Raw genomic sequence first — 27,824 nt, forward strand, 5'->3', positions numbered from 1 at the left:
TTTTTGATAATAATTTGGTAGGTTACCTTCGGGATAAATGCAAACAATCCTGCCTGCCTTTAAGATTAAGCTTATAAGGAGTCTTAGTTATCATTTGCCTTGTTGCTAATTAGCACTTGAGTGTGCCGTGGTAACAAGGGCCGACTGCATCCGGCTGCTCGGGACTCAAATTTGCTAAGCAGAGAACTATTTCGCTTAGAAAAAACTGGTAACCGACCAAATTGTCATATATTATGTACTGTTGTGACTGGTCCCCAGTTGATTTGTGCTTAGCATGTAAGTACGCTCAGCGATGTTCTCTGCTTGGGAGCACCAGGAAATATGGCGATAGGGGAATATGAAATGAGTCAAGCGTCGGACTCACCCGTTGTATATCAGGAAGTGCAGATTGTCAGTAAGCGCCCTGGAGCCGGGTGACAGCCAGCACTGGCTGGGAACGATGCTGAGCTGCAGACTGTCCTTCAGAGCGACCTCAAAATAGACCCGCTCTCCAATCTGGAAAGTAAAGGGAAAAGTCGTCTGCTTCTCGGCAAAGTCGTTGCCCGTGTACATATCCATGGAGATGGTGATCGTGGGCTGGAAAAAAAACAACAGGAAAAGGCAATCAGGGAAAGTGGCCGATTACAAAAGTAAACAGGGTTTATTTTGGGGGGGGGGGGGAGGGAGTGAACAATCCACGAAGTAATCAACAGTGCATATGATGAGGGTCGTCGAGGGCCAAGGGCAATGCAGGGTCTATAATATGTTAATATGGGGGGGGGGGTGTGTTCCAAGTTTTCGACAAGGTAATGACAATACCATACATAAAATACGACATTAGCTTATAAAGAAGACAAAATACCTATGCAAAGTACACAGATGAGATTGTCAATTTCAAAAAAAAAGTCTGAAAACTGGATGAAAGGTTATGAAAGATGCATTTCTTTCCATACTGATAATGTCTTTCCCTCAGATTCAAAAAGTCTAAATTCCGACAAAAGTCTGAAAAATCTCAAGCCTGAAAGTACAAAATAATGTACCAGAGTGCGGGGACTACACCGCTGGTTTCAAGCACTCACCTTTCTCTCACCGCCAAACAAGCCGCTGGTCAGCACCTCTCCTTTGCTGTCGTACTCACAGGTGAAGGGCACTTGGGCGGTCAGGGACTGCTCGTCATCCACCGGTAGTCCGCCCATCAACCTCTCCAAGTCAGACTCCCCGCTCCCTTCTATTACGCTCTCTGCGTTGGAGTATATAACCTAGCAGAAAAGCGACATTACAAGAGTCAGGTTGGCGTAGCGGTACTTTCCTCGCCTTCCACCGCTGTGACCGGGGTTCGAATCCCGCCTGGGCCAATATGTGGATTGGGTTTTCAGTCCCTGCCTGATTCCGTGGGTTTTCCCCAGGATATTCTTCTGGGCTTTTCCTCCCACCTCTACAACTGTAACTTCTTCTCATTGTCTTTTCTCCACAGGTTTCTTCAGGCTTGCGAGCTACAGTGCCTAGGGCGCTTTTGAGGAATCCCTGGTTCCATTACCAGAAATGATTAATAATAATATAATAATGACAAATTTGTTTTATCATTTAAAAAAAAAAGTTTGCCCCCTCCAACAAAGTCGTCAACGCCTGACAAGTCCTTACAAGTCCATCACAAGTCGTCGAGTTCAGTCACAAGCGATTCAAGTGAACGGTGACAAAGTCATTTCTTTTTCATTGTTTGTTTCCTGTAACTAGCGACCCGACATGGCAATTGACTTGTGATGGACTTTTAACTCTTGTCTCCACACACGGAATTATAAATATTTTCACTTTTCCATTCACGTCAATGGTCTGATGCCTGGGTATCTCATTTTCCTTGCTCCCTCCATGACCCAAAAAACACCAAAATTAGCTTTCTGACTATTTTCAAATGTTGTCACTTTTTCCTCCAGGCATAATTTTTTCGGGGTCCTACGATGGAAAATCAGCAGAAGCAAAACTGCAAAAAAGTACACACTGCACGTCAATTAAAATGTTACCGGGTGGGACTCGAACCCACGACCTCACACAAACTGCAAACTTACCTCATTATGATACACCACTTGTCCGGTATCCATCACCGTCATGGTGGTTCCACACTGATCCCGATGCGTATCGATGACATAGTAGTCACCAGACTCCACCGCCTTGCAGGAGTGATCCCGGAGCATCATGTTGCCAGCTGACAGGTCAAACGCGTCCATGACTTTGCGTAGTATGCGGACCGTGATGCCGTCTCGCCGGCAGTCCGTGTCGGTGTACTGGGTGATGATGGAGAGACGGGAGGGAGGCTCTCTGGTGGGGGCATTCTTGTGCTCTATGGGGGGCGAGGAAGTGGGGGAATATAACAGGTTACACGGGGTACCGATTTAGCACCGATGGCAAGAAAAATCATGAAAGGGGTTCAAATTTGTAATCAAGTCCTCATAAAATCTTCCAGTCCCATTTGAAGTGACGGTTTGTTTTTTTAAATGAACGGTGACAAATGTATTTTGACATTGTTCACCCCGATAGCTGTTACCTGATTTGTGATTTGAAATATGATTGACTTATGTGACTTTTAAATGGTACTTGTGATTGATTTGTGAGAACTTGATCTGTGAGGACTAAACTTGTGAGGACTACAATTGTGAGGACTTCACTTGTGAGGACTAGACCTGTGAGGGCTAGACCTGTGAAGACTAGACTTCCGAGGACTAGACTTGTGAGAACTAGGCTTGTGAAGATGTCGGGACTAGGCTTGTGAGGATTTGACTTGACTTGTGAGTACTAGACCTATGAGGACTAGACCTGTGAGGACTAGGCTTGTGAAGATGTGGGGACTAGGCTTGTGAGGATTTGACATGACTTGTGAGGACTAGACTTGTAAGGAGTAGACTTGAGGACTGGACCTGTGAGGACTAGACTAGAGGACTAAACTTGTGAGGACTTGAATTGTGAGGACTTGGCTTGTGAGGACTTGACCTATGAGGGCTAGACTTGTAAAGACTAGGCTTGTGAGGACTAGACTAGAGGTCTAAACTTGTGAGGACTTGACTTGTGAGGACTTCACTTGTGAGGGCTTGACTTGTGAGGACTACACTTGTGATGACTTGACTTGTGAGGAGTTGACTCAGCTGCCAACGCATCTCTCACCTATCGAGATGATGAACTCATTGGCAGATTCTGCACTGGTGAATGACGTCAGCGGCCATTCTTTCATCTCAGCCCATGCCATGAGTCCCGCGGTGTTTCTCGGCAGCTCCTGCTCCTCAACTCGATTCATGAAATCTTGCCGCATGTCTACGCTATTTGGAGTCTGATGTAACAAGAATGGATATATCTCTCAGAAGACATACATGTATAACTTGTGTGATTCAGCACAAATACATGCAAATGACTCATAAGTGAGCACTTAACGAAACAATTGTTATGTACATGTAAGTATAATTAGGATTAAGATGCATTCTGTAATTGACCTATCGCAGTAGAATCGCATGAACGCTGCTTGTGAAATATTGTTCGATTCACATGATTGTACAAATTGACGCAGAACGCGCAAAGTCTGAGACAAACAATCTTAGTGTACAGAATTCCCCATGGGGTTGTCTAAGGGGCGTGGTTAACTCGCAAACGGCAATATGTCAAGTTGTCCCCCTTTGTACTTGACCCCACTTGCTACCTTTGTGACATGCTTCAAGTCTGACAGACTGATGCACCATGGTATTTTCTAATCCCTATCGATATTTTTTTTCCCATAAATTATTCTTCTGCAGGGTTTCTCCTACCGGTACCTCTGAAAGTGAATTTTTCCATGGAATCAAATCAGGCAGCCTGGGTTTGTCTGGCAGAAATTTTAAAAAAGAAGGGAGAAAAAATGCTCAACACACCATGACTTGTAAGAGTCCTCGTCGTCTCCCCGGGTTAACCTTCCAAGTCGCATTAGCCTCCGACACCAGGACCAGGATGATATCACACGAGCTGTCTGTGCTTCGGACTGGCTGCAGCTCCAGGGTCACAATCGGTGGATCACCGGTATCCGTGGCAAGGGCACCGGCGACGTCCCCCAGGAGAACCACATGGAACTCCGGCTGTAATGGGCCCAGGAGATTTGGAGCCTGACAGCCTGTGATTGGCTGCTCAAGGACGTGTCTTGCCGTGAAGTCCGGAGTTTGAAAATCTGACTGAATGATGCAAGTCGGGGGACTTGTAATACCTGCAAAATGGAAACCAAATCCCACGTGCAATGATCAACAAAAGGAGCAAATAAATGTAGGAAAGTAGACTAAATCTAGGGCATTGCAATCACAAAAACCGTTTGCCTTGTAGCACTAGCAAAAAAACTCAGGGTGTGCGTCGGGATGTGTATACACACATGATTCTAAGTCGGGTTCCAAGCACACAGAGTAACATTAGGGACAATAGACCCCACAAGTCAATCTTTAGAAATTTATCTAAAAACAGTTTGAAACTGAGTTTGAGATTTCAATAGAAAAAAAAACCACAGTAACATTGTCCTTCCCCCAAGTATATGTGTGTGTGTTAGGGTGTATGCCAGGATGAGCCCATACCTGAACCGACTAGCAGGCTGATGGCGTTCGCATCCAACACCTCGCTGAAGGTGCTGACGCTGCCGTAGTGAGTCTGAGTGAAGACTAAGAGGTCCGAGTTGTTGTGAGGTAGCGCTGCACATTCGACGTTGACTGACAGCGAAATGCCAGGATTCCACGAGACAGACTGACACGAGTGGAGAGGAACCTGTCAGAAAATTGAGGTGGTTGGCAAGCATGAGAGGGGTGGTGATGAAAAAAAAAAAAAAAAAGGGCACAATTGATTACTGATCAATCTCAATACGATAAACCCTTACCCTACTAGACCCTCCAACGCATGCCAATATGTGCCTCAAGAAAATCTCCTATGTTTTTTGCATGGCCCTCCAATATCTGCCATGTCATTTCAAGGGTAACTGGACAGGCACTCCAATACATGCCACAGAGAACAATGAGAGTCCTCTGATAACAAAGTGAGTGCCCCCAGCTGGTCAGTATCAGGCACCCTTCAGGGCCTCCAACTCCTGCCAATTGGAGCCTTCACTGTCAAGATAGTTTATCTGCCAAAAAACTGCAGCTGGAGGGCATTGGCATAACCAACTGACATGCAGTAAACTACCCTCAGAGAGTAAGGGTTAATGGAATTATTATAATTAAGGTTTTTTGAATTACTTTTTGTGTTTTTGTTTGAGTATCTTTTTCTTTTCTAGCGGGAAGGGGGGGGGGGCTTTTTTGCTGGTCTGTGTACACATTTGTAGTTTAAACATAGTAAACGGATGGACTTGCGAGATTCTAGCATTCAAGCATGTATTAGCCATCAGTCAAGCGACATGTCAAGGCAGTGACAATAAAAGCCTACGTTTTGGAATTCGTCCAAGGCAATGCAACATGCCAACACAATCCTAGAGACTGTCTAGCCAAACACCCAAATAGAGTTAACCCCTAGCCTACCCTGTTTTGACCCCTCATCCCCCCATGGCATTCTCCCTCGATTTTAAGTGTACAAGAAGACCCGGCCTAGATTCAACTCCCAGTACACGATTTGTTGCTCATCAATCAGAGAGAACAGCCCAGGGCTCAGTCTATGGTTCAACTCACTGGGGGAACATTCTGGGCAAGACGCGGTCCTCAACAAGGACTGTCAACTCAACCAGACTAAAAACAAAGAAGGTGCGAAAAATCAACAGTCCAAGTATTGTCAAAACATGTTTAAATGAATGACAAGCACATTCACCTTTACTTCCCCAGGTACCTGTTCACCCTATCAGAAGAGTCGAGTATGAAGAGAGACCCTTGTCGAATGTCTGCGAATCACATTCTGCAAGTCTGACCGGAGAACTCTTCTAGTTAAACATTTTGGAAGCAGCCCACTTTGCCATATTTGAACAACTTTGCAGCAATGAAAGTCTGGGCAGTTTCTGAAGGGCAATGTCAACCCAACTCTCTTAGGTGTGTTCTTCTTGAAGGTCGGCCCTTATGGGGGGGGGGTAAAAAGTTAGTCCCAAGTGTGGCTGGACAAGATGAGGTTGAGTGCTTTGCATAATGTTGCAAAAAAAAAGGATACTTTGCACCTTTCTGATCTTGTCAATTATCTACATGAACAAGTCCTGGGGGGGGGGGGGTGTTTTCCAAAGATAATAGAATGCATCTTCCGAGTTCAACTTAGCTGCCCCTCAAAAGGTTATCAAGATCGCTTCTCAAAAGAACCATGACTGAAGGTACATGTAGATCCTCGGAAGCGTAAATAACGTGACACATTATTTTTTTATCTAGCTCGCAGTTCTCATGGGTTCTTTTTTTTTTTTTTTCAATTTTGGTATTTCGAGCACATTTAATACGGTTACCCAGCGGGCAATCGGTGTTCAACAGGTGGTACACCAGGATGCACAGCAAAGTTTCTGGGTCACCCTGGGTGACTGAGTGACTAATTCTGCACCCTGGAATGTGTTCTCTCTCTACTGCAACACCCCTAGCCTTCCTGTATTTTTGGGTCAAACCCTGTAATCTGTGTAAACCTTTTTTTGTCTGTTTGAGATTTACAAAGAATATGTATGCACTCTTGAAATGGCAAAATTGAAATAATGGTAAAAAAAAAAATTCCACTTTATTTGATGTCAAACGGCCAGTCTTTATTGCCCTTTTTATGACTTCCAACCTTGAGAATATTCAATTTCAAAGAAATAACAGCAACCGGAAATTCCACTGATTAGAATAAACACTACCCAATTCTTGAAATCAACCATTTTGTGAAAAGAAATCTGCTTGTTGGGTTCTGTTAAATTCGACAGGCCCTACACTCTGCCACTGCCACATTCTGTAGCATTCAGCAATGTTCCTGTAAACAGGTACTTAACCTTAGGTTAATCAACCACTTTCTGAAAGTAAATGCTGGAAAGAAATGTAAATGAACTGTCTGAGCCATGTTGGAATTCAGAGCCAAATTTCGAATTCAATATTGAGGTGCCTAACTGTATGGGTTTTTTTTCTAATCTGGCAATATGTTAATTCCATTTAACCGGACTATATTGGGAAATAAACTGAACTATATAAGAAAATAAGGAAAAAATGTTGCAACTTGACGCCACTTTTTTTCTTCATATATCATCTCAATGAAGGTCATTCATTGCAAAAATGATGATAAGACATGAATCTGGGACTGAGAAACATGTCCCATTTTGTTAGTAATACTTGGAAAATTTTTCTTGACTCTCCATAGACTTTGTACACAATCACGGAAGTGGCGTCAGGTTGCAACATTTTTTCCGAAAATAAACTGCGCTTTATTAAGAAACAGACACTTTATTAAGAAACAGAGATTTCGGTGGAAGGGGGGGGGGGGAGGGGGTAAGTGAAGTGTGTAATGCATTATGCCAGCTTACCACAATTTTTATCGTAAATGAGGGTATGGATAGCATATTCTCTCCTTCGACACTCCACCGGACCGGCTCGGCCGAGTTCAGAACGAAAACGAGGGACCGGGCGAAAAATCCCGCCTGTTTGGGCTTAAAGTGAAAGTCCACGAGGTTTTGCGGCGTGCTGCTCTCTGAGTCTGTGGCTGAGGTAGAGGTGGGAGCGGTTGAGGAACGGAGGTTGACAACGTGGACTTCTACTACGTCGGGATCCGAGGAGGCCGCACTGACGCAGCCTGCTAGACATTGCCGGGGTTGTTTGTCATAGGCGTGGACGCGGTGCGATAGCGGTGACGTCTGTGGAGTGCACGGCTGGCTACATGATACACCTGTGATGCACATTGACAGGTAAAAATATTAGCGGAACGCTGACATTGTAAGGTAAAGATTCAGTCTGAAAAGAGTTAAGCAGCGCTGGGAGTCCTGACCGAGTCACTCCTGCACTAAATAGCATTGTAAAATAGAAAATTGCACCGAGTTAGTTAAATTGCACCAAATTATGAACATGTGCGTACATGTACACGTTCATCTACACAGCTAGTAAATCATTTGTTCACCAAATGTAATTGTACATGTACACATTCAAAAACTTGAAAACACAACGTGTTCAGATCAAGCTCCCACATGTGTACATGTTAATACTAGTCACATGTGCATGGCCATAAACATGTACCGGTACACACACATGCACAGTTCATCTGCAAGTAATTCACATCCATTGTAAATTCGTATATTATGATAACTTCCAATCAATATTTTGTAGGATATAAAGAAAATTATTCCTCAACTCCAGGTGTGACACGCAGGTTTGTCACATGACAGGTTTATCAAATGAAACACCAAATGTGATTCAATTCTTTTTAATTCAGATTTCTACTCAAACCACCAACAACTTTCAACAACAAAAATACACATGGTGCAGTTGCCAGCTCGAAGACGTTTCATGAGCTGTGTGAAATAACGGCCAAAAACCAAGAAAAATTTAGTTTACAAAATTTGTGTTCCCCTTTTGCATCTTTCTTCTCCTAACCTGTTGTTACACATGTAGTTACACAACAATGTAAAAATATAAAATAAAAGAAAATTTAATCCAAACGAATTCAATGCAGCCAATTTGTAAACTATTCAGAAAGTAATCCTCATTTGGAATTGGATGTACTGCAGACCAACCTAACTAGTAATACGCATGGCTCCTTTACAACTCAACAAAGAACATTAGTCATAAATGTTAAACATCGTCTGGATAATATCTCATTGCCCAGGGAAAAAAAATGCATAAATTCTGTCCTGGCTTAGAAATACTTAAAATATCTCTGATGTTTATAAATTGTAAAAATGTAATTGCACCCTGCTGATGTATAAATGCCACAGCTGCAGAACATTAAAAAAAAAAAAAAAAAAAAAAGCAGGAAAAAAATGTCCGAGGCAGAGAGCAGATAAAATATTTATCAAGGCTATAATATCTGGGTTTGTTTAGGAACTGTCCAAAGACATACAATGGTAATTCATGTTTGTTTATCTTGACTGGGATGAAAGGCCGGGGAACTTCAGATCTACTTGTCATGAAACGGGTCATCTTTACAGTAACACGTACCGAGGATCAGGCCAATGTTTACATGCATAAAGTTGCAGTGAACTCAAAACTAGCAAACAGCTTGGGCCAAATACTAGTGTCATGTTGACGATTCGTGTCAAACTTTATCAGGTTTGTTTTACAAATATTACGCTTTTTCAGAATGTAGAATGTAGACACGAGACGTGTACATTTAACGATTCGCCTCGGGTGTTAAGCGCCCCTCAGGTGTTAAAAACAGCATATATCCCACATCACAGCAGTCAACAATTGTTTTGTTATATCGTGCCCATTAAGTCAAAAAGATAGATGGTGGTAATTTACTACCGGTATGTGAGAAATTATTGAAATCACTGCGATGTAACCTTTGATAACTGCAGGCTTTCCTGCCGGACATGAGACTTCATAGAGTAGTTGCAGCTGTTCTCAGCCGCAAGCGCATGGGCACGTTATACACGGGCGAGCAATGCAGTAGTCGACTCTCGTTAATACAAACTCATTCGGACTTAGCCAAATTGTTTGTTATATCAGAATTTTGTATTAAAGGGAATATACATCATTTGCTTTTGCTGTAATTTTCAGAAATGGATGGAATTGGGGGTTGGAAATATATAGCAAATATAGTTACACTGACTTTTTTGAGGTTTTGGGTTCGAAAATGCTATAAAAACCAAGAAAAACAATCATTTTCCTGTAGTCTGGTTCCCTGACTCCATATAAGAAGAAACAGAGCAGTTTACATACATTGGGGAATTGTAAGGTCAGGGAACCAGTCTAGCTGGCTTGTACCCGTTCATAGGTGTGTAATCGATTGCAAATAAGTGCGATGGTCAATTGGGGCCAGTATTTGAAAAAAAACCCAGTTTTTTCCAACACTGGTCGGCCGCCCAGCGTTGGAAATTGATACAAAAATACCACTTTTCTTGAAAATGACAGTATACCAGGTGCCATGATTTTACAGGATGCTTTACACTGTCATTCACTAAGCAAGGTATATGTTGTATTTTCCCTTTAAGAGGAACATCAGTCCCATTCATTGTGCACATAAATGCACAGTCGGGACCAGGGCTTTGTGTTTGCTATAACCAGAATTTGTATAACAGTGTTTGTACTAACCGAGAATCGACTGTATATTCTAAAAGTTTGAAAGAACCGTTGCAGAGAATTATTGTCATGAAAAAAACAAAACACACAAGAAGAACAAAGAACACACCAAAGGGTGTCTTCATTCAACAACATTTTGGCGGAAAACCAAATTTCTGTCTTTGTTCTTGTCTAAAGGCCAAACTCACTAACTGCCCCTAAATAACATTGATGAGAGCCAAGTTCTACCTACAATGTATGTGAAAGACAACTCTACAATCATTTCCCCTTACTACGGTGCATGTATCATTTCCAAAAACGAACTAGTGTCTGTATTTAAAGATATTTAAAAGCAACAACTACATGTCCATGTCCCAATTTCTCCACAAGTCCACTGCGCGCAGTTGGTGGTCTATAAAACTAGGTCTTGGCTCTGGACCAAAAATAACGCTCCCTAAGCCCCCAGTAGTTTGTCATGTTTCTCATCCTGCACTGGATTTAAAATGCTGCTGCTTTTTTTCCCCCTTTACAATTTGCAGATTCTATTAAGTTTATTAAGAGACGCATATATTTTTGGTAGCTATTGAATGCCTCAATGTTGTAACAGATACCGATTAGAGACAAGTTCGGACCAGAACACGAAGAAGGGAAATTGAGGTGGGTCGTGATTGTCTCTTATCCCTCAAAACAAATCAGTTTTTGTAGATGGCCATACCGCAGCATGGTTACCCGCACTGAAGGTGAATATATGTACATGTTAATACATGTACATGTAGGTTCCTGATGCAGGCATACAATACATGTACACGTACTTGAACTTAAAAGCATTAGCATATATGTAAGCAGCCAATTATCTATGTTACTGGGTCACGGAAGGGTAAAATATATGGTCGGCCAGGTTTGGCAAAATCCAATGCTCTTTTTTTACCTTCTCTCACAAATTTCCATGTTTTGTTTAAAAATATAAAAACAACATTTACCTTTGCTAAACAAACATGTGCGTTGTGCATAAACTGACACGTTATTGGGACAAATTAACTGTAAAAAGAGCAATTCCACGGCAAAGTGGCACAGCTAAAAAGGTGAAAATCTATGAAATCTTCACAACTAAGCATTACAACCTTAAATGTGGTATCAAGTTTAACAGGACAACAAGATCTTTCATTTGAGTGGTGTGCCACTGAGATAGAATATGAAAAAAAAAGAATTGTGTAAAAAAAAAAAAAAACCTAGCTTTTGGGGCTAAAATTATTCATTATTAAACAAATTCTGCTTCCGATTACATGGCATTTAAAAATAGGGTAGGTACATGTACATGTAGGTAGGGATTTTTTTGGGGGGGGGGCAATTTTTGTGTGTACAATCACATGGAGGTGTCTGCATGTAGTCACGGGTAAAAGGTAGTAATTGATGGTTCAGATTTTTCCCTCATTCCACCACCCCCCCCCCAAAAAAAAAAATAAGGTAGGGGCTGTCAAAATAGGGTAGGTAGGGTAACCGGAAGCAGAAATCTATTTATTTATTTTTTTTTTTCCTAATCATTTGGCTACTTGTTTTCAAAAATGCATGTGTTATTGTGAGTTCATAATCTACCGGTACATGTATGCTGATAGAGATTATTTGTGAGAAAAATCCACCCTAAATGCCGAGACTTTATAGAATAACAGCGCAGACTTGACGGCAGACGCCCCTTTAAACATAACGTGAGTAACCGTGGAATTGCCCAAAAGGAGGCTATCCATGAGGCCTATATGGTCTACATGTACAACATGTTCTACTAAGCCAAAGCATAATAAAAAACACAATATAAGTACCGTACTGGTCCATGTGTACAAAATACCGAAGTCTGATACATGTATGTATGTATATGGGTCATTCCACTGGGTTGGGAAGCAGTGCATGTTACATCCATGTATTAGGACCTAATAATTAGGTTATATTATTAAAAGTATCAATGCATTCTAAACAATTGCTCAACATAATATTTGTCTTAAGGTGTTTCAATACTTGAGAAAGTTTGAAATCATTTGAAAGTACTTTGACAAAAATATGAGCAAAAATGTATTAATTCGGATGTAACATTGACACCATGTCAATGTTAGGGGCCATTCAGAATTTTCATTTTAAAATTTCGACTTTTTTTCCAAATTATATTGACCCACCCACCCACCCCTAATTTCGATTAACAAAAAACTGATTTGTTAGGCATAAAAAAAAAACCATACATGTACATGCATTACATCCCACTGGCGAGCCTGTGCCGGTTGCGTGTCCTTTCGGAAAAAATGTACAGAACATACAGGGGACGAAGTTGAAAAAGAAACGCAATATCGGAACGCTTGCGCGTAATTCAGGCAAGTCAAAAGATCAATTTTTTGGGGGGCTCTTTTTTTTCCATGAAAAGTGAATTTCGATTTTCAATTATTTAGCTTGACCCAACCACCCACAATTTGGAAAAATAGTCGAAATTTTAAAACATTGAAAATTATGAATGGCCCCTTACATCCAAAAATTCTTTTTTTGCCATATTTTACACGTATGTAAAATGTTACCCAAACTGACATTGCATATTTACAACTGGACACCTAAGCACCAAGAAAAACTTTTGTTTTGGTATAGTCAGGGTTCAAATATAGCAGAAACAATACCTCAAGTGTGGATGTAACGGTGTAAAAATCACTCAATGGAAGTGTGACATTGGGTTTTACACCATGTAAATGTTACGTCCACACAACCAAGCTATTATTTCTGCTCCATTTGGTGTCTGACTACCACAACAAAAGCTTTTCTTATTGTGTTGCATCTACATGCATAGTAAGAAGTACGCAAAGTAAATTTGGGTAATATTTGGCAGAAATTTAAAAAAAAAAGTACAAATGTCATATTTGGACGTAACACTGACACGGTGTCAATGTTACGTCCAAAATGACATCTTTGCTCATATTTTTGGCAAAATACATTGAAATGATTTCAAACTTTCTGCAGTAGTGAAACACCCAACAACAAATATTATGTAGAGCAACTGCTAGCAAGGCATTCATGCTCTTCTTAATATGGTCATATGTCACACTTTGTTCCCCAACCTGGTGGAATGACCCATATCTGCTATCTTTGTTCTGGTTCATGCGCTCATTTACATGCTGGTGTCTTCACACACTTACATGTAAGCTATGCGCGGGAACCAGAATGCGCAGTACACTTCCACACTCTATAAAGCACATTACCGGTACTTCCTTCAAAAGTCACACCTGTTTCATATGAAAGATTATAAATTTTGATGTGGTGTTTAAAAAATACTGCAACTGAACAAAGTTGCCCTGCCCGAAATGCAATTTGTGGAGAAGCGGCGCGCCATACATGGACATGCGTGGGCAGCTCACGCGATTCTACCTTGATGGCCAACTACAACAGATATAGGCACCCATACCCTTGGCAATGAGCCAAGCGCTGGACCAAGAACCCAGCACTAGCGCTGCACTGTACTGGCCAAGGTGCATACATGTACATACACATGTACATGTGAATAATATGCATACTGGCTTTGTTGATCTGCAGTCAATCGGTTCTGTGCATGTGTCAGTGGGTCCACACGAATTTCATTCAGGGTGGGCCGGGATATTCAATATAGCAGCTATCAACAAAATTCAGGGTGGGGGAAAAAAGTTGTGAAAATGATTGTGTTTGGACCGCGTATTGTACGGTGCAGTGTGCACAATGGCATAATGTTTATTGGAAGCGGTGTATCGCGCATCGTGCGCCGATGAACACAAAAAGCCAATTACGGTACATTGTAGGTCAACCACAAATGTCCCTTTCAGATGTTTCATGGAAGTAAAGAATTATTCATGGTTAAGGGGACTGGCTTTCATGGCGTCCAAATCAGATATTAAAAAGGGCTTGAATTATGCTCTTGCTCATACAATGTATATAGCAGGGCTCTGCTCAGTTTTGGCATGGTATTTTTTCCACACAAAGCTGGCGCATGGTGCAATCTTTGGATGACTGGTGATGATGTGCATTCTAAATCCCCCATTTTTTTTTCATTTTTTTTAAAAATAAGTAGCAGCTTTATGGTAGTCTGAGTATCACCCTTTTTTAATGGAGCCCTCCCCATGACCAACGTCTGATATATGGGAGCAATACAAATTTTATGCTACCCTGCACACCAGCCAAACGGAGGATGTCATTTCTATCACAAATGTGGACTAAAAATGTTGATTGGTCAATTTGACTGCCATGTTTTTTTGTAATACAACAACCCAAAGTCCCAATAGAAGCGCCTGCTGAATGGTCAGAATCTTGAGGTCGAGATGCAGTCTTGTTTTGCATAATTAATTGCAGAATCTGCTAGCTTATCATATACATGTACTACCGGTACATGTAAGCTCACTGTACCAGGGGATATTCCCTGTAGACTACTGCACCTCCTGAACCTGCGCCCTTCCCCCCCCCCCCCCCTCCCCCCAAAAAACCCTTTTTTCCCAACATTCCTTAGACTTGGTGCCAAGTCAGTAATTGTTTTTCATACGGTTACGGGCTCCGCACAAGCAAAATATCGCTGCAATGCGCGTAGTCTTTGTCATTGTACTTTGTGTTGTTTTTACATTACAAAATTCATTATAAGGCATACCGTACACACCACAAATATATCAAGTGTATTGGTAGTTAAAACATCGCCAGATGTGCAAACATGTCCCTGACGTATTGAGAAGAACTCCCCACGTAACGGAATGAATGAATCCTCATTTGCGTAGTGGTGCGCGATTGGATCTCACCGCAAAAAAAATGCACTGCATGTATTGCGCTGCTTGCATATGAATAACGGTGCGAGAATGTAATCGTCAAGTCGTTAGATTTGTCGCAACTCGGCCAATTACGTATTGTCTTAAAGCAGCTGCGCCGATGGAGTTCAACTGAAGTTCAGGGACAAAATACGACTATCTAATGAATTGTCATCAAGTCTAAACATTTCTTGGAAACTCTGAAAACCTTTGCAGACAGTTTATGCACATTTTTCATCCAGAAATGAAAACAGATAAGGCTGAAAATGTGACGTGCCCTAGTACTACGTGTACGGTAGGTACCATTCAAACATAACAAACGTATGAAATAATTCATCTGAATCACTCCTGTTTCTGAATTATCAACAGATTCAGGAAACACTTACAAATAATGACTCCCCAGGATGATGACAAGCATTTCCTGCACTGTGCTCAGAGCGCTGGCGTGACGGACTTCACATTTTAAAGGGGAGTCAATGTTTGATTGCATCAAGTCAAACTTTCAACTTGAAAAAGTTCACATTTTATGACATACATGTTCCCCGACTTTTGGGTTCTTAAACAACAACATCCATATATTATTTGCGCTGCAATTTTAGGATCATGCCCTAATTAACCCTTACGCCCTAGGCCTTTTTCCTAAGATGCAACCCCAATCCTGCAAAATACTCCAACTACATGTAGGCCTACCTCCATGTACATTGTAAAAAAAATGGATTACAGGCTTCAATTCTCCAAAATCATCCATTATTTTTTGAATTTGTTCACTGCGGTCTTATTTTGCATAATTAATCGCCGAATCTGCTCGCTTATCACATCTGTACTAAGCTTGCTGTGTCAGGGGATATTCCATGTAAAAAAATGTGTTCATTGGAGGGGCAACCACTGCCTCAATCCTGCGAAATCCTCCAACAATCACTGTGAAAATGTTGAGGCAGTGCCGATGATTTTCAGAAGCAGTCCGAGTCCGGATGATTCAAGTATTATCGAGGCCTAAATTTATGCATGGTCAGGCATAAAAGACACAAGGGGCAATTCCACGGTTACTCACGTTACATTTTTGATGTACTTTTGACATTCCTTGGGCTGTAATTACCTTACTGAAAAGGTTTAATAACTGTTATCCCCATGGTAGATAAAGTAGACCTAGACCTACCTAAGCACCAAAGATGACATCCAGAAAAATGTGTTATGTATAAACAAGACGCACAAACTCGGTTACTCACATTACATTTTCGTAACGTGAGTAACCGAGTTTGTGCGTCTTGTTTATCATACATAACACATTTTTCTGGATGTCATCTTTGGTGCTTAGGTCTAGGTCTACTCTATCTACCATGGGGATAACAGTTATTAAACCTTTTCAGTAAGGTAATTACAGCCCAAGGAAACTCAAAAGTAGGCCTACATCAAAAATGTAACATGAGTAACCGTGGAATTGCCCCAAGGTACAGCCTAAGACCTTGACACAATGCATCCTCCAAAATCAACTGACATATTGTTGCCAAACAGCCTCAATCCTTCAAAATCCTCCACCTATGCCAAGAGGATTTTGGAGGATTTAGGACAGCTAGGGTTAATTACAGGGTGCTCTGGCCACATCCGCGACATCACAGGAAAACCTTTACGGCGTGAAACACCACACGTACCGGTATGTAACAGTACTTATCTGGCAACTTTCCAAGTGTCTGGGAAACATATCTTTACTGATGACGGTTGTAATCCATCAAAATTACAATCTATAAAAAATGCAGTCTCCAAATTATTCTCCCCCATTTCACAGTCTGCGTTCAGTCCCCCAGTTCGAACAATCACAGGAACGTGTCTCAGACATACAAATGAGGATACATAAAAGACGACAGAACCTCGCAATAACCTCAAGTAACCTCGCAGCTCATCTACTCAGCGAGCTGGAAATCGCATTAAACCTATTTATGTAGTTTACAATTTGTTGCACAGCCAGCAATAAATGATGCCGTTGCACTGTCGTTACTCATCCTGACATGTCGAACTATGGAAGTAAATACATTGACAATAATGAATGTCAATTGAAATGCACGCAAAACCGTCCATTACAAATTGCACACTTGGCTACTACATGTACATGTACTTAGTACTAGTGGATTCCTCCAATGAAATACATGTATGCAACTTGTGGATTTTACCAATGGACGATACATGTGCACATGTACATGTACCGATACATGAACATTTTGTAACAGAAGAGCACTGACATTAACCCTAACTCCCCAGGCCTTTTTGCTAGGATGTAGCCTCAATCCTGCAAAATCCTCCAATTGGCCTCATGGAAAAATAGCATATAGCCTCAATCCTGCAAATTCCTCCGTTATTTCTTGAATATGGTGCATGGAGGGATGACCACTGCCTGAATCCTGCAAAATCCTCCGGCTATGTCTGTCAATAGGCTGAGGCAGAGGCAGTGACATCCTGGAGCAGTGCGGAGGATGTCAAGTACAATCAAGGACTAAATTTATGCTTGGCTGAGCATAAACAACACAAGGTCCGGCCCAAGACCTTGACACAGTGCGTACTCCGAAATCAGCAACGCACTTTTGCCATGTAACCTCAATCCTGCAAATTCCTCCAATTTGCAAAAAGGATTTTGGAGGATTCAGGGCGGTTAGGGTTTTAATGAACATGTACATGTACATCTCCTTCATTCAGGTTTCCATCCGTTTATTCACAGCGGAATAATAAAATTAAAAAAGTGGCTTCCAGAGTCTTATCCCGAGGACACTAAAATTACTGCACGCAAACTGGCACTGCCGTACACACGCATTTCAAGTACGAATAGATGAGGACATGAATAGCATTTGTAGTCGGAGAATTTCTGTTTGCCTAGCAATTCATCCACAGTGGGCGAGTTTCTAAAGCATCCCATCGGTTTCTGGGCATCATCTTGAGATATTTAAGTTATTCTGGCGCCGGTTTGTCTGGGAGAGTAAGTGAAGTTACGAGTATTGGGCGATCACCAGATACTCAGTCAAAATTCTCAAACCAGAACCAGAGGGGAAACGTTTACTATAGATGTTGCTCTCGCATCTCAAAAATGATGTGTGATTTTGTCATGCGGTAAAAGAAATACAGGTAGGGGGAAAATGACATACAACAATATTCAAGGAGGTACTGTCAGTCAAGACAAGTTTATTTTTATAACTCTTACAGTATATTTTAATGGCAAAGCAGACCTATCTATGACATCCTTTTTTTGAAAACTTGAGTCTTGAATAAAAATTTCTTGGATTGTACATTTCAGATTTTTCCAAATTATGCGAATTGGACTTAACCCTTGTACATTTGTACCTGATCCATCAAAATCCATACCCCTGTTTTTGAGTCATTGGGCGGATTCAGTATACCTCCATAATGAAAAAGTTGGGGGATTTTGATGGATTCAGGACAGTAAGCCTAGCGGTACTGCAGGATTTCGATGGATTCAGGACACCGTCATATTGAGCAGTTGGGGGACTTTGATGGATACAGGATCTCAACAGTTTAACTCCTTGGCTACAGTGTGTACGAGGTACTACACTGGAGGATTCTGATGGACAAAAAAAAATCCTCTCATTGATACATTGTCTTTGCAACGATCTCAAATGTCTAAATCTTATTCAAAAGACAATTTAACAAACTTTGATGGCTCGCAGGTTTCCCAATCTGGTTTGAACTTGTTGGTGTACAGTACATGTATGTATCGTTTGGAATTGACCTACATGTACATGTAGGTATCCATTTCAGGAGGGCCTTAGCTGCAAGGCACGATGTACATTGTACATTATGCCAAATTGCCAAACAAGTTCAGGTTCAGGAAATGTTTGCATTTGTATGTGAACCTGAGCAACATGATTGATGAGTGGTACATGTACAATGCAAGTGGGCTGATGGGAAGAACTATTTGCCTTTTACAATATGGGCCTTTTGTTACATTATTAGAAAGCAAGAGGCGACAATAATACCAGATTTTTAAAGGCCTCTGTATGTGAACATTCCATACGTATATACATGCGAGCACATACATGTATGATGAATGTATTTGATCATTTTGACACACATTCAACCCAGGTTGAACTTAACCCTGGGCAAACCCAATGCCGCCCTGGGTTAAGTGCCTGTGACTAATGATCAGAGGGTTAGGGGTTCGAATCCAGCTGCTGGCCATATGTTGTGTCCTTGGGCAAGCCACTTTGTTCCCACTTGCCTCTGGGCACCCAGGAGTATAAATGGGCACCAGTTGGGGAGTAACCTGCGATAGACTGGCATCCCATCCACAGGGAATAGAAATATATTCTCATTTATTTTTTCATGCCACTAAACGCCGGCCTGACGGGCCATATTGGCTCGGGCCATATTGGCTTGTGACAGACTTGTCTGACTTCAAATATTTGAAATGCGACGGTCGAGATCAACGTTGATTAAAATTGACAAAGATAAAGTAAAGAACAGGTAGTGGAATGGCGATACTTGACCAATTCTTACGAGGAAATTTCAGCTATACAGTGTAAATATTTTCTCAAGAAGCACTGAAATTTTATGCAAAACTGGCTTTCAACAAGCCTAAACTTCCCGCCTATCAGGATTTGCAAGTGCGCTTGTTTAAAATTGACCGATTCTTACGAGGAAATTTCAGATATAAATATTTTCTCATGGAAGCACTCAAATTTTATGCAAAACTGGCTTTCAACGAAAGTATGGTATTTGACAAACAATGAAACCACACAACTAATATGATTAAAAGAACACGGTGGATGCGTCTCCTGGAGACTTCTCACATTTTTTCAAATATTTGAGTAAAAAATGCTATTTGGATATTTGGTCGATGATTGATTATTTGAATATCTGGTGTATTCCGCATAGCTCTAAAAAGGCCAGAGGTGTATATTCATGTGCATCAGTTTTTGGACAGTTTTCTCTACTCACCCGTGATAATGCTGGCTAGGCTGAAAGCCAATAAGCAGAAAGTTGCTGTGTGGCTAAGACAAGCCATTCCTGAGATAGGGTGCATTTTGGGCACGTAGTTCATGATCACAGATGCCGGTATACCTGCAAGTCTCGGCATCCACACATCAACTGAACGATCCTGTCGAAACACTTGGCAGGACCCAACCTGTTGATGAGCTGGTAAGAGTGTGGACGATTTCAATCCATCAATTTAAGTACATGTATTTCTGAGTGGTCATGAATGCTGGTTCAAACTGTACAATTGGAGCGTCCTGATTGGTTGGAAATTACCCCGAGGGTACAGAAGGTATCACACTCTCCATGTAGACGGCAGGGTGAATATTGAGAGTGTAGTTGATGTCAAATTTCAGAGGTAGCGCTGTATGGTGGGATCCACGGAGCTTTGAGCACTGGGTGGTTGCCTCATCTACAAGCACATGCAATTTTCAATGCCAAGACGAGATTACCTGGGTTAAAAAAAAAAAAAAAACAGACGATTAAATTTTTAAAATGCTGCAAAATGATTTGAATTATTAGGTACTTTTCCAACATTTAAACCTGTAGACCTGCTGAATGAGATTTTACAAAGACTACTGGTACACGTACCAGCGTACCAAAAAGCAATCTTTTTGTTAAAGGTCCTACAGAGAAGCAGTGTCACGTGTGTATTACATATGGTAAAAAAAGGTTATTTCACTTTTTTCCCCATTACTTATATAATGTGTATGTGATGGAAATGCACTCAATGGTAGTCAATAATGTTTGTACATTAAACATTATTTGTATTACATTTCCAGACATTTTACGATAAACTCCATATGTCAGGCGCCACGAGTAAAGAGCAATGAACTGATGTATTATTTCCCGAAATCATAATACAGCATTACATGTATGTGCCTTCAAAGATCGGGACTAAATTCATAAACAGAAACATGAAAATGCCAGCGCTCTTTGACCTGGATTGGTTTCACGATGCAGTCACAAGACAAGGGGACCTGGGCCGTGCCTGCATATTAGGTGCTAAGGCCAAAAAAAAAAAGTCTCCGGTTTCTGGTATGGAGCTTGTCCAAAAAGTGGTGCGGCGACGCGGCTTTTTTTTTTTTTTTACCCGACTTTTTTGCTTCAAATGTCGGCTGATGACTGCAAATGGTGCCCGACTAAACTTAGTGCAAATATATGGGAGTCCAGAGAGGCCACATAAAGCTTATTCTCGATCATAACCCCATCTAAAAACACGTTGAAATTGCGCAGCAGCAGAATTCCAGTTAAACCAGTGAGTTTGGCGGTTTTGAGACATCATCTTTCATTGAAAAAAAAAAAATTCATATTGCCGACGCGCATGGCTACGTCGATGCGCGCGCATACCAGAAACCGGAGACTTTTTTTTTTTGGCCTAAAGAGGGGCTATCATGCATGCATGTTAACATTATACACCACAGTGCTTCTATTCTGTGGTCGGGACTCGGGAACACAAGTGACATTTCCATTTTGAATCCACTCAAGTTTTTAGTATTTTGTTTTTCTTTATAGGCCTCGATTTTAAAGGTCGTGGTTTCCAACACAAAAGGTTCACACAAAACCACAGCTTTATTATCAATTCAAATGTAAGTATTTGAGCAACGACAACCAGATGCACTTTTTTTCTTTTTTTTTACATAAGGCCAAAAAAAAAAAGTCTCCGGTTTCTGGTATGCGCGCGCGTCGCCATAGCCATGCGCGTCGGCAAAATGAAAAAGTTTTTTTTTCAATGAAAGATGATGTCTCAAAACCGCCAAACTCACTGGTTTGACTGGAATCCTGCTGCTGCACAATTATAACGTGTTTTTAGATTGGGCTATGGTGGAGAATAAGCTTTATGTGGCCTCTCTGGACTCCCATATATTTGCACTAAGTTTAGTCGGGCACCATTTGCAGTCATCAGCCGACATTTGAAGCAAAAAAATCAGGTAAAAAAAAAAAAAAAGCCGCGTCGCCGCACCACTTTTTGGGCAAGCTCCATACCAGAAACCGGAGACTTTTTTTTTTTGGCCTAAGGTTACTTTTTTTTTTACATAAGGTTACTGTTGAAAAATGGAAGTTTGGGATCAGACTTTGTAAAAATTTCTGTAAAACTCAATGGGAGAAAAACCACTCAAATAACAAGAAATTTCACATGTTGTACATGAGCCGAAGACAATATCAGAATTATTCAATGTATTTTATACTCTTTTTAAAATGCTTGTTTTGTTTTACAACTGGAAAATATTCAAAAAGATGTTTAATTAGTTTAAAAGTTCTGACAAATTTTGGCAGTACTGTTTGCTAAAAGGTAATACTACAGCCAGATTGTCTATTAAAGTTACACGTACCTGATCGTTTATGTATTGAGAACATTTAAAATTAGACCCAGAGTAAATTGCTCTTACTCAAAATACAAATGTTCTAATAGAGTACACTGTGATTAAATTAACATTATGACAAAGGAAGTATCAATATTTTCCCTTCTAGTACTGCATAATTTTATTAGTTCTTTCTATTGGCAAGCTGTCTTTCATCACTGTTTTACAACTCATCATTCTGGCATTTCATCATGACTTTTTAAAAAAGGCTTACTTCTTAGACCTTGACCTAATACTAGATGTTTTCATTAATAGATGATGATTTATGCACAATGCATGGTGTGAGGCGGAATCGAAGTGTGGTTCAACAAGGAAAAATGTATCATTTTGCAGATTTAAAATGTCTTAAGAAGGCTGAGTTACTGGAAATAGCAGTAAGAAGCAGTAGCAGTAAGAAGGAGAAGAAAGACAAAGTATTGACGTACATGGATGATACTTTACTAGTTCTATGCAACAAGCAATGCCTTCAACTTGTTAAGCTTCAATCGGATCGCCCCAAGCCAGTGAACTTACATGTACAATGTAGTTTCCAAAAGCTGACAAATTCCAACTTCAGAAAATTTGGGAAACAAAATACTTTTTTTAAACTGTCTACTTTTCTGAAACCCATGGAGGGGTTGAGAACAGGGTTGAAACCGCTCCATAGGGTGATGAAACATGTAGACGATGAACACTCCACAGCAGAACAGGTCCCTATTACATTGTACATGTGTACATGACTACATGAACTACGGTGTACATTGTTTCACACTCTTCTTGAATCCTACGAACATGTACATGAGTATGGAGGTTCTTCTACATGCATGTACCGGTATGTATAAGTTTACATGTTTACATTTCAGGCTGTATTTCTGTTTGAAAGGACGGTTTTACAAGATGATGAATTTGATTAATTTAATGCATTAACCACATCCAACAGTGAAATAACCGCCAATTACAGGAATGGGGGGGAAAAGAAGAAGAAACACTACCATAAGTTATTACATAAGCCATTCTCTATAAAAGTATACAAAATTATATAAAATATTTAAATATATTTTAACAAAACAAAAGTATTTAATGAGAAAAAATTAACCAGCGGTGGGAGGGGTATGGATGGGATGGCTGTGGGGAATAACTGAGAAAAACCTGGGGAAAGGGGGGGGGGGGGAAGAAGGGGAAAAAAAGAACAAGGATGACATTACTGGGGAAAGGAAAACATTCAAGAAAAAAATATTACCTTGGACAAAAATAAGTATTTAAAAATAAAATTGTTGTTGGTTTCAGATTACAGTGAACAGTAAGTATAGGGTGCAATTTGTCCAATTTACAAGACCACAATGTACACGTACATGTACAATGTATGTTTAGTAATGCTCATTAATTTTCATTTTTCTTTTAGGATTACAAACTAACAATGTTATATATGACTTGGCACCATGGTAACATTCTTTTAATGTTTCTGCCAGATACAATGAACCTGATTATCTCAGATTTATCTCAAGCAGGCATTTTCCAAATGGCTTGTAATGAATTTTTACACTTAACATTTCCTTCTAGGCATTGTTACTGTTTATCATTTCAATTATTGGTGTTCTTTTTATTAGTATTCTTACTGAAATAATGTTTTCCATATTAATTAAAATTCTTATTTCAGTAACAAAACTTACAATCGTACAAGTGTTTTGTGATGCAAAATTAGGCGACTGCAGATGGTCAATAAATTCGGTGCCACAATTTGTAATAATTTGTATTTTACATTTGTATGAAAGCCAAAATATATATATATATAAGATACTAAGCATCTACCAGCATTAAATCAAGGCAGATCGATGATATATTCACAAATTACAAAAATGAATTATCCCTCAATTTGCTGAAATACTAAATGTAATTCATACAAAATTTGAGGATTTATTTTGTAACATTTTGATTTCAGCCCAACTTGTTTTGGCAACTAGTTTTAAAACCGTTATCTTTCTGGTTAGTGGTTGTTTCCTACAGGGGTGAGTCGAAAAAAGCGGAAACCAAACCCCAAACAATATATTTCATATTTAACAAAATATGTAGCCCCTTAAATAATAATGACTGGAAAGCCAATTTCCAAAGCTACTTTCAGATGAAAAAATTACTGAAATTGCTCAATCCGTTCAAAGAATATCACCATTTACACGCAATGACCCTAAAACCTGTCTCGTCCAAAAAAGCAATTTATTGTGTGTTTTGACTGTTTGGAACAACAAAGAAAATGACACAGAATACTTGTTTCAACAACAGTCACCAACTGTAGTACACAATATTTTGATTAACAACCCTGGTTAGGCAAACAATATGATTTATAAAATCCACTTTTTGAAAAGACGGGCCTTCAAACGGACTTTGTTGCATATTGTTAACGTTTAAACTAAGATTTCATCGCTGGTGATGTTTGAAGACAATTGTGACGACGATTGTTGAAATTCGCATTTTTAGACGAGACAGGTTTTAGGGTCATTGTGTTTAAATGGTGATATTCTTTGAATGGATTGACCAATTTCAGTATTTTTTTTTCATCTAAAAGTAGCTTATGAAATTGGCTTTCCAGTCATTATTGTTTTTGGTGTTACATTTTTTTTTAAATATGAAATATACTATTTGGGGTTTGGGAGTTTCGCTTTTTTTTTACTCACCCTGTATGTGAGTGTGAGTGAAATGACGAACAATTTCTCGGAACAACATTTGAAATGTCTAATACATCAGTCGTTTGCCTAGTTAGCTGGATAGCAAACATCGTTCAGGCTGCTTTCAGCTCAATAAGAATTTGAGTAACATTGGTTAAAAAGTTTACCTTGAGTGATGGAGATACATGTACTACAAAATAATTTTTCAAAATTTAAGCTCTTTTAATTTTGACTTTGCGGCGTCAAAAGTACCGATGCCACTTTTCCTAGTTCCGGATCGGTTTAATCAGTTCCGATTCCATCAAAAACTGCTTCGCGCACAAAAAAAGGAAATGACGCAAGCAAAATCAATTTTTCAGACAGAACCACCCCGAATCAAGCACATTTTCTGATAAAGTATTACTTAATTTTTCGAAAAACAGTTCATTCAAGAGAATTCCAGTAAATTTTTAAAAGAGAATCAACGTAAATAATTTTGAAACTTTTGTCTGCAGCGCGACGGCACGAACACGCACAGACCGAAAACCCTTGACCCATCAAAGAATACGTCACATAAAATTGATTAACACACATGTGGCAAAAAAACACACGATCATTCGTTGGCGAATTTTCAAATGTTAAAGACTCTACAACTTATTTTGATTCAACAAACATTTGATGCAAGAGTTTATACGACTGTAGAGTTCGAACAAAATATATTTGAAATCACACAGTCCGAATGATGTACCAAGGAGAAATTTTATCGTCGATTCACGGCTCCCGTGATTTTCTACAAACCGTCCAAATATGTCAAAGTGTGAGTTGGAAATCTGGCCAAAATTCCTTTTCTAGAGATTAATATTGAAAAGATCTTTGTGCATCAAGAAGCTTTCATTTTCCTTTTATGCACTTCGTCAGAAAAAAATAGCATTGGAGACCAATTCAAAAGAGGTAGGTTTTTATTTGAAGCGATACGGAACTAGAAAACTCCAGAACTAGGAAAACGACTGCCGTAGGCCTATCAATTTTTTCCCAGTGACTGACCAACATGGTGGATTTAAACAATTGTAAGGGCAGGATATTTTAAATTTTTTCAAAATTGCACCCAATTGGAATGCACCCAATTGGAATTGTCTGGCAGCCAATATTCAAATTGTAATCATGTGCCGATTTTTCAGTTGATGTCTCTTTCAAATTTGAATAAGTTTTTACAGCTAGAATATAAAAAAAAGTAGAAAATAGCAAGTTAGGTAAAGAATCTACTTTTGGGATGAAACTCCAATATTGCCTGGAGAGCACATCTTAAATCTTGGATTCAACTATTTTTGTTTGGTTTGACATCTGCAGGGGAAAGATTCCCATATCTGGCCATCACTTATTTTTCCCTTAATTAAATGACCTATCAGCCATCAAAATGTGAGAATATGTCCTAAAAAGTCAAAATAAGCAGTGACAAATTTTGAATTGTTAGTGTTACTGAGAAAACACTTACAAAATTTCAGACCAGTCTAATAGGGTTTGTGCACAGGGTGAAAAGTGATGGCCAGATATGGGAATCTTTCCAGTTTTTGTCAATCTAGTGTTTAATATTTTTTTTTAAAGTGTTAAACTGTTATGCATTTCACACAACATTAGTTTCAGAGAAAAAGAAGAAAGCATGGAAAAGACAAAATAACAAACAAAATATTACACCAGACACGAAACCAACTTGAACATCACGACGCCTAAAACAGCGCCCCAAAATGTCCACACACCCGGTCGTTTCTCAGGTCACACGCTGACCGAAAGCCAACAACAACACAACAACCCCCGGAAAAAAAATTCCCAGAAAACAACCATCTTTTCTGATCTTGCTCACCTCCTTAACGACAAATTTGGCCCAATTCCACGGCCACACATACTCCCCAATTCAACATCAAAGTGTCCACGGGTAAAAACACGTCACTTCAGAGACGAGCTCGTTCGTTTTCCCAGCTCAAAAATGTGGAAATTAGCTGGCCAAAATTGGCACCACAATTTGAGAATTTACAAACAACACGTACGCGCGTGTGCGAACCCTGCGTGCCTAGCGCCTAGCTAGCCGCTCGGATCGTATTTTTGTGTGTGTAAAAAACGGGTACAGAACAGTGACCCGATATACGTATGACGTCACACACTGACCATGCCACGACCTCAAAATATGTTTAAAGGGGTACGATTCAGTGCCACGGATTTATCATTGCTAGTATCCTAACACCCATTACATATTTTCTTTAGAAGTTTCAATTACCTTTAATTAGTTACAAGTACATATACCTTTAAAATTGATGACAGTTAGGACAATTTCTCTTTCTTAAAGATTTTGCACTTTCTTTTTCTTTATATTGCTTCAAATTTTAGTTAATGGGCAGCATTATCCAATCAAATTTCTTTGATGCTTTATTACTAACAGATTTTTTTTATCAATAGATCATCAATAAATTCAAATCGTCATTTTTCTTTTTAAAACAAACGGATGTACAGTTGATTGAGCAAAACACAAAAAAATACCTCTCACATGTTTTCATCTGTCAATATTCTTTTTTTGTGTCTTTCCTTTACTTTTCTTTACTTTTCTTTACTTTACGCTGAAGTAAAAGTAAGTTATTGGTGACCGTAAGGTAATGGCAAAATTCTGCTAGATGCACTTCACAAATCTGCTAGATTTAACAAAAATCAACTAAATCACGAAATACATTATGAACATAGAATTTCCTTAAACAAAAACAAAAATCATAAAATTTCTTTAAAAAAAAAATATTTTTTTTTAAATTTTGCAAGTGTCTAGACTGGCTTGCAATGGTCTAAGTACTTTACAGCGCGATGCGTACTAAAATACACGTCAAAGAACCTAACATTTTTTTTTTTTTTTCAAAACTAATCAGCTACATTTTTCAAATCTGCCATATTTTTCTGTCAGTTCCCCCATTTACAGAATTCTGCTAAAAATCTGCTAAAAAAATTCATCTGCTACATTTT

At 39.7% G+C, this 27,824-nt stretch overlaps 1 protein-coding gene across 1 annotated transcript in view; it reads right to left on the reverse strand.

The window, feature by feature from the left end:
• The window catches only part of LOC119734298 (transforming growth factor beta receptor type 3-like), a 37,785-nt gene extending 10,849 nt beyond the window's left edge, over positions 1 to 26,936 (reverse strand). Inside the window, exons 1-9 of the mRNA XM_038207725.1 lie at positions 26,686 to 26,936; positions 19,811 to 20,298; positions 7,406 to 7,764; positions 4,548 to 4,734; positions 3,867 to 4,192; positions 3,133 to 3,295; positions 2,043 to 2,314; positions 1,059 to 1,238; positions 365 to 576 (exon numbers count right to left, since the gene is read on the reverse strand). Coding sequence (XP_038063653.1) covers positions 365 to 576; positions 1,059 to 1,238; positions 2,043 to 2,314; positions 3,133 to 3,295; positions 3,867 to 4,192; positions 4,548 to 4,734; positions 7,406 to 7,764; positions 19,811 to 19,949 — 1,838 coding nt within the window. The 5' untranslated portion in view covers positions 19,950 to 20,298; positions 26,686 to 26,936. The remainder of the gene's footprint in view (positions 1 to 364; positions 577 to 1,058; positions 1,239 to 2,042; positions 2,315 to 3,132; positions 3,296 to 3,866; positions 4,193 to 4,547; positions 4,735 to 7,405; positions 7,765 to 19,810; positions 20,299 to 26,685) is intronic.
• Between the last annotated feature and the right edge of the window lie 888 nt (positions 26,937 to 27,824).

This window comes from Patiria miniata, unplaced genomic scaffold (assembly GCF_015706575.1).
Source record: "Patiria miniata isolate m_02_andy unplaced genomic scaffold, ASM1570657v1 HiC_scaffold_27, whole genome shotgun sequence".
Taxonomy (NCBI): Eukaryota; Metazoa; Echinodermata; class Asteroidea; order Valvatida; family Asterinidae; genus Patiria; species Patiria miniata.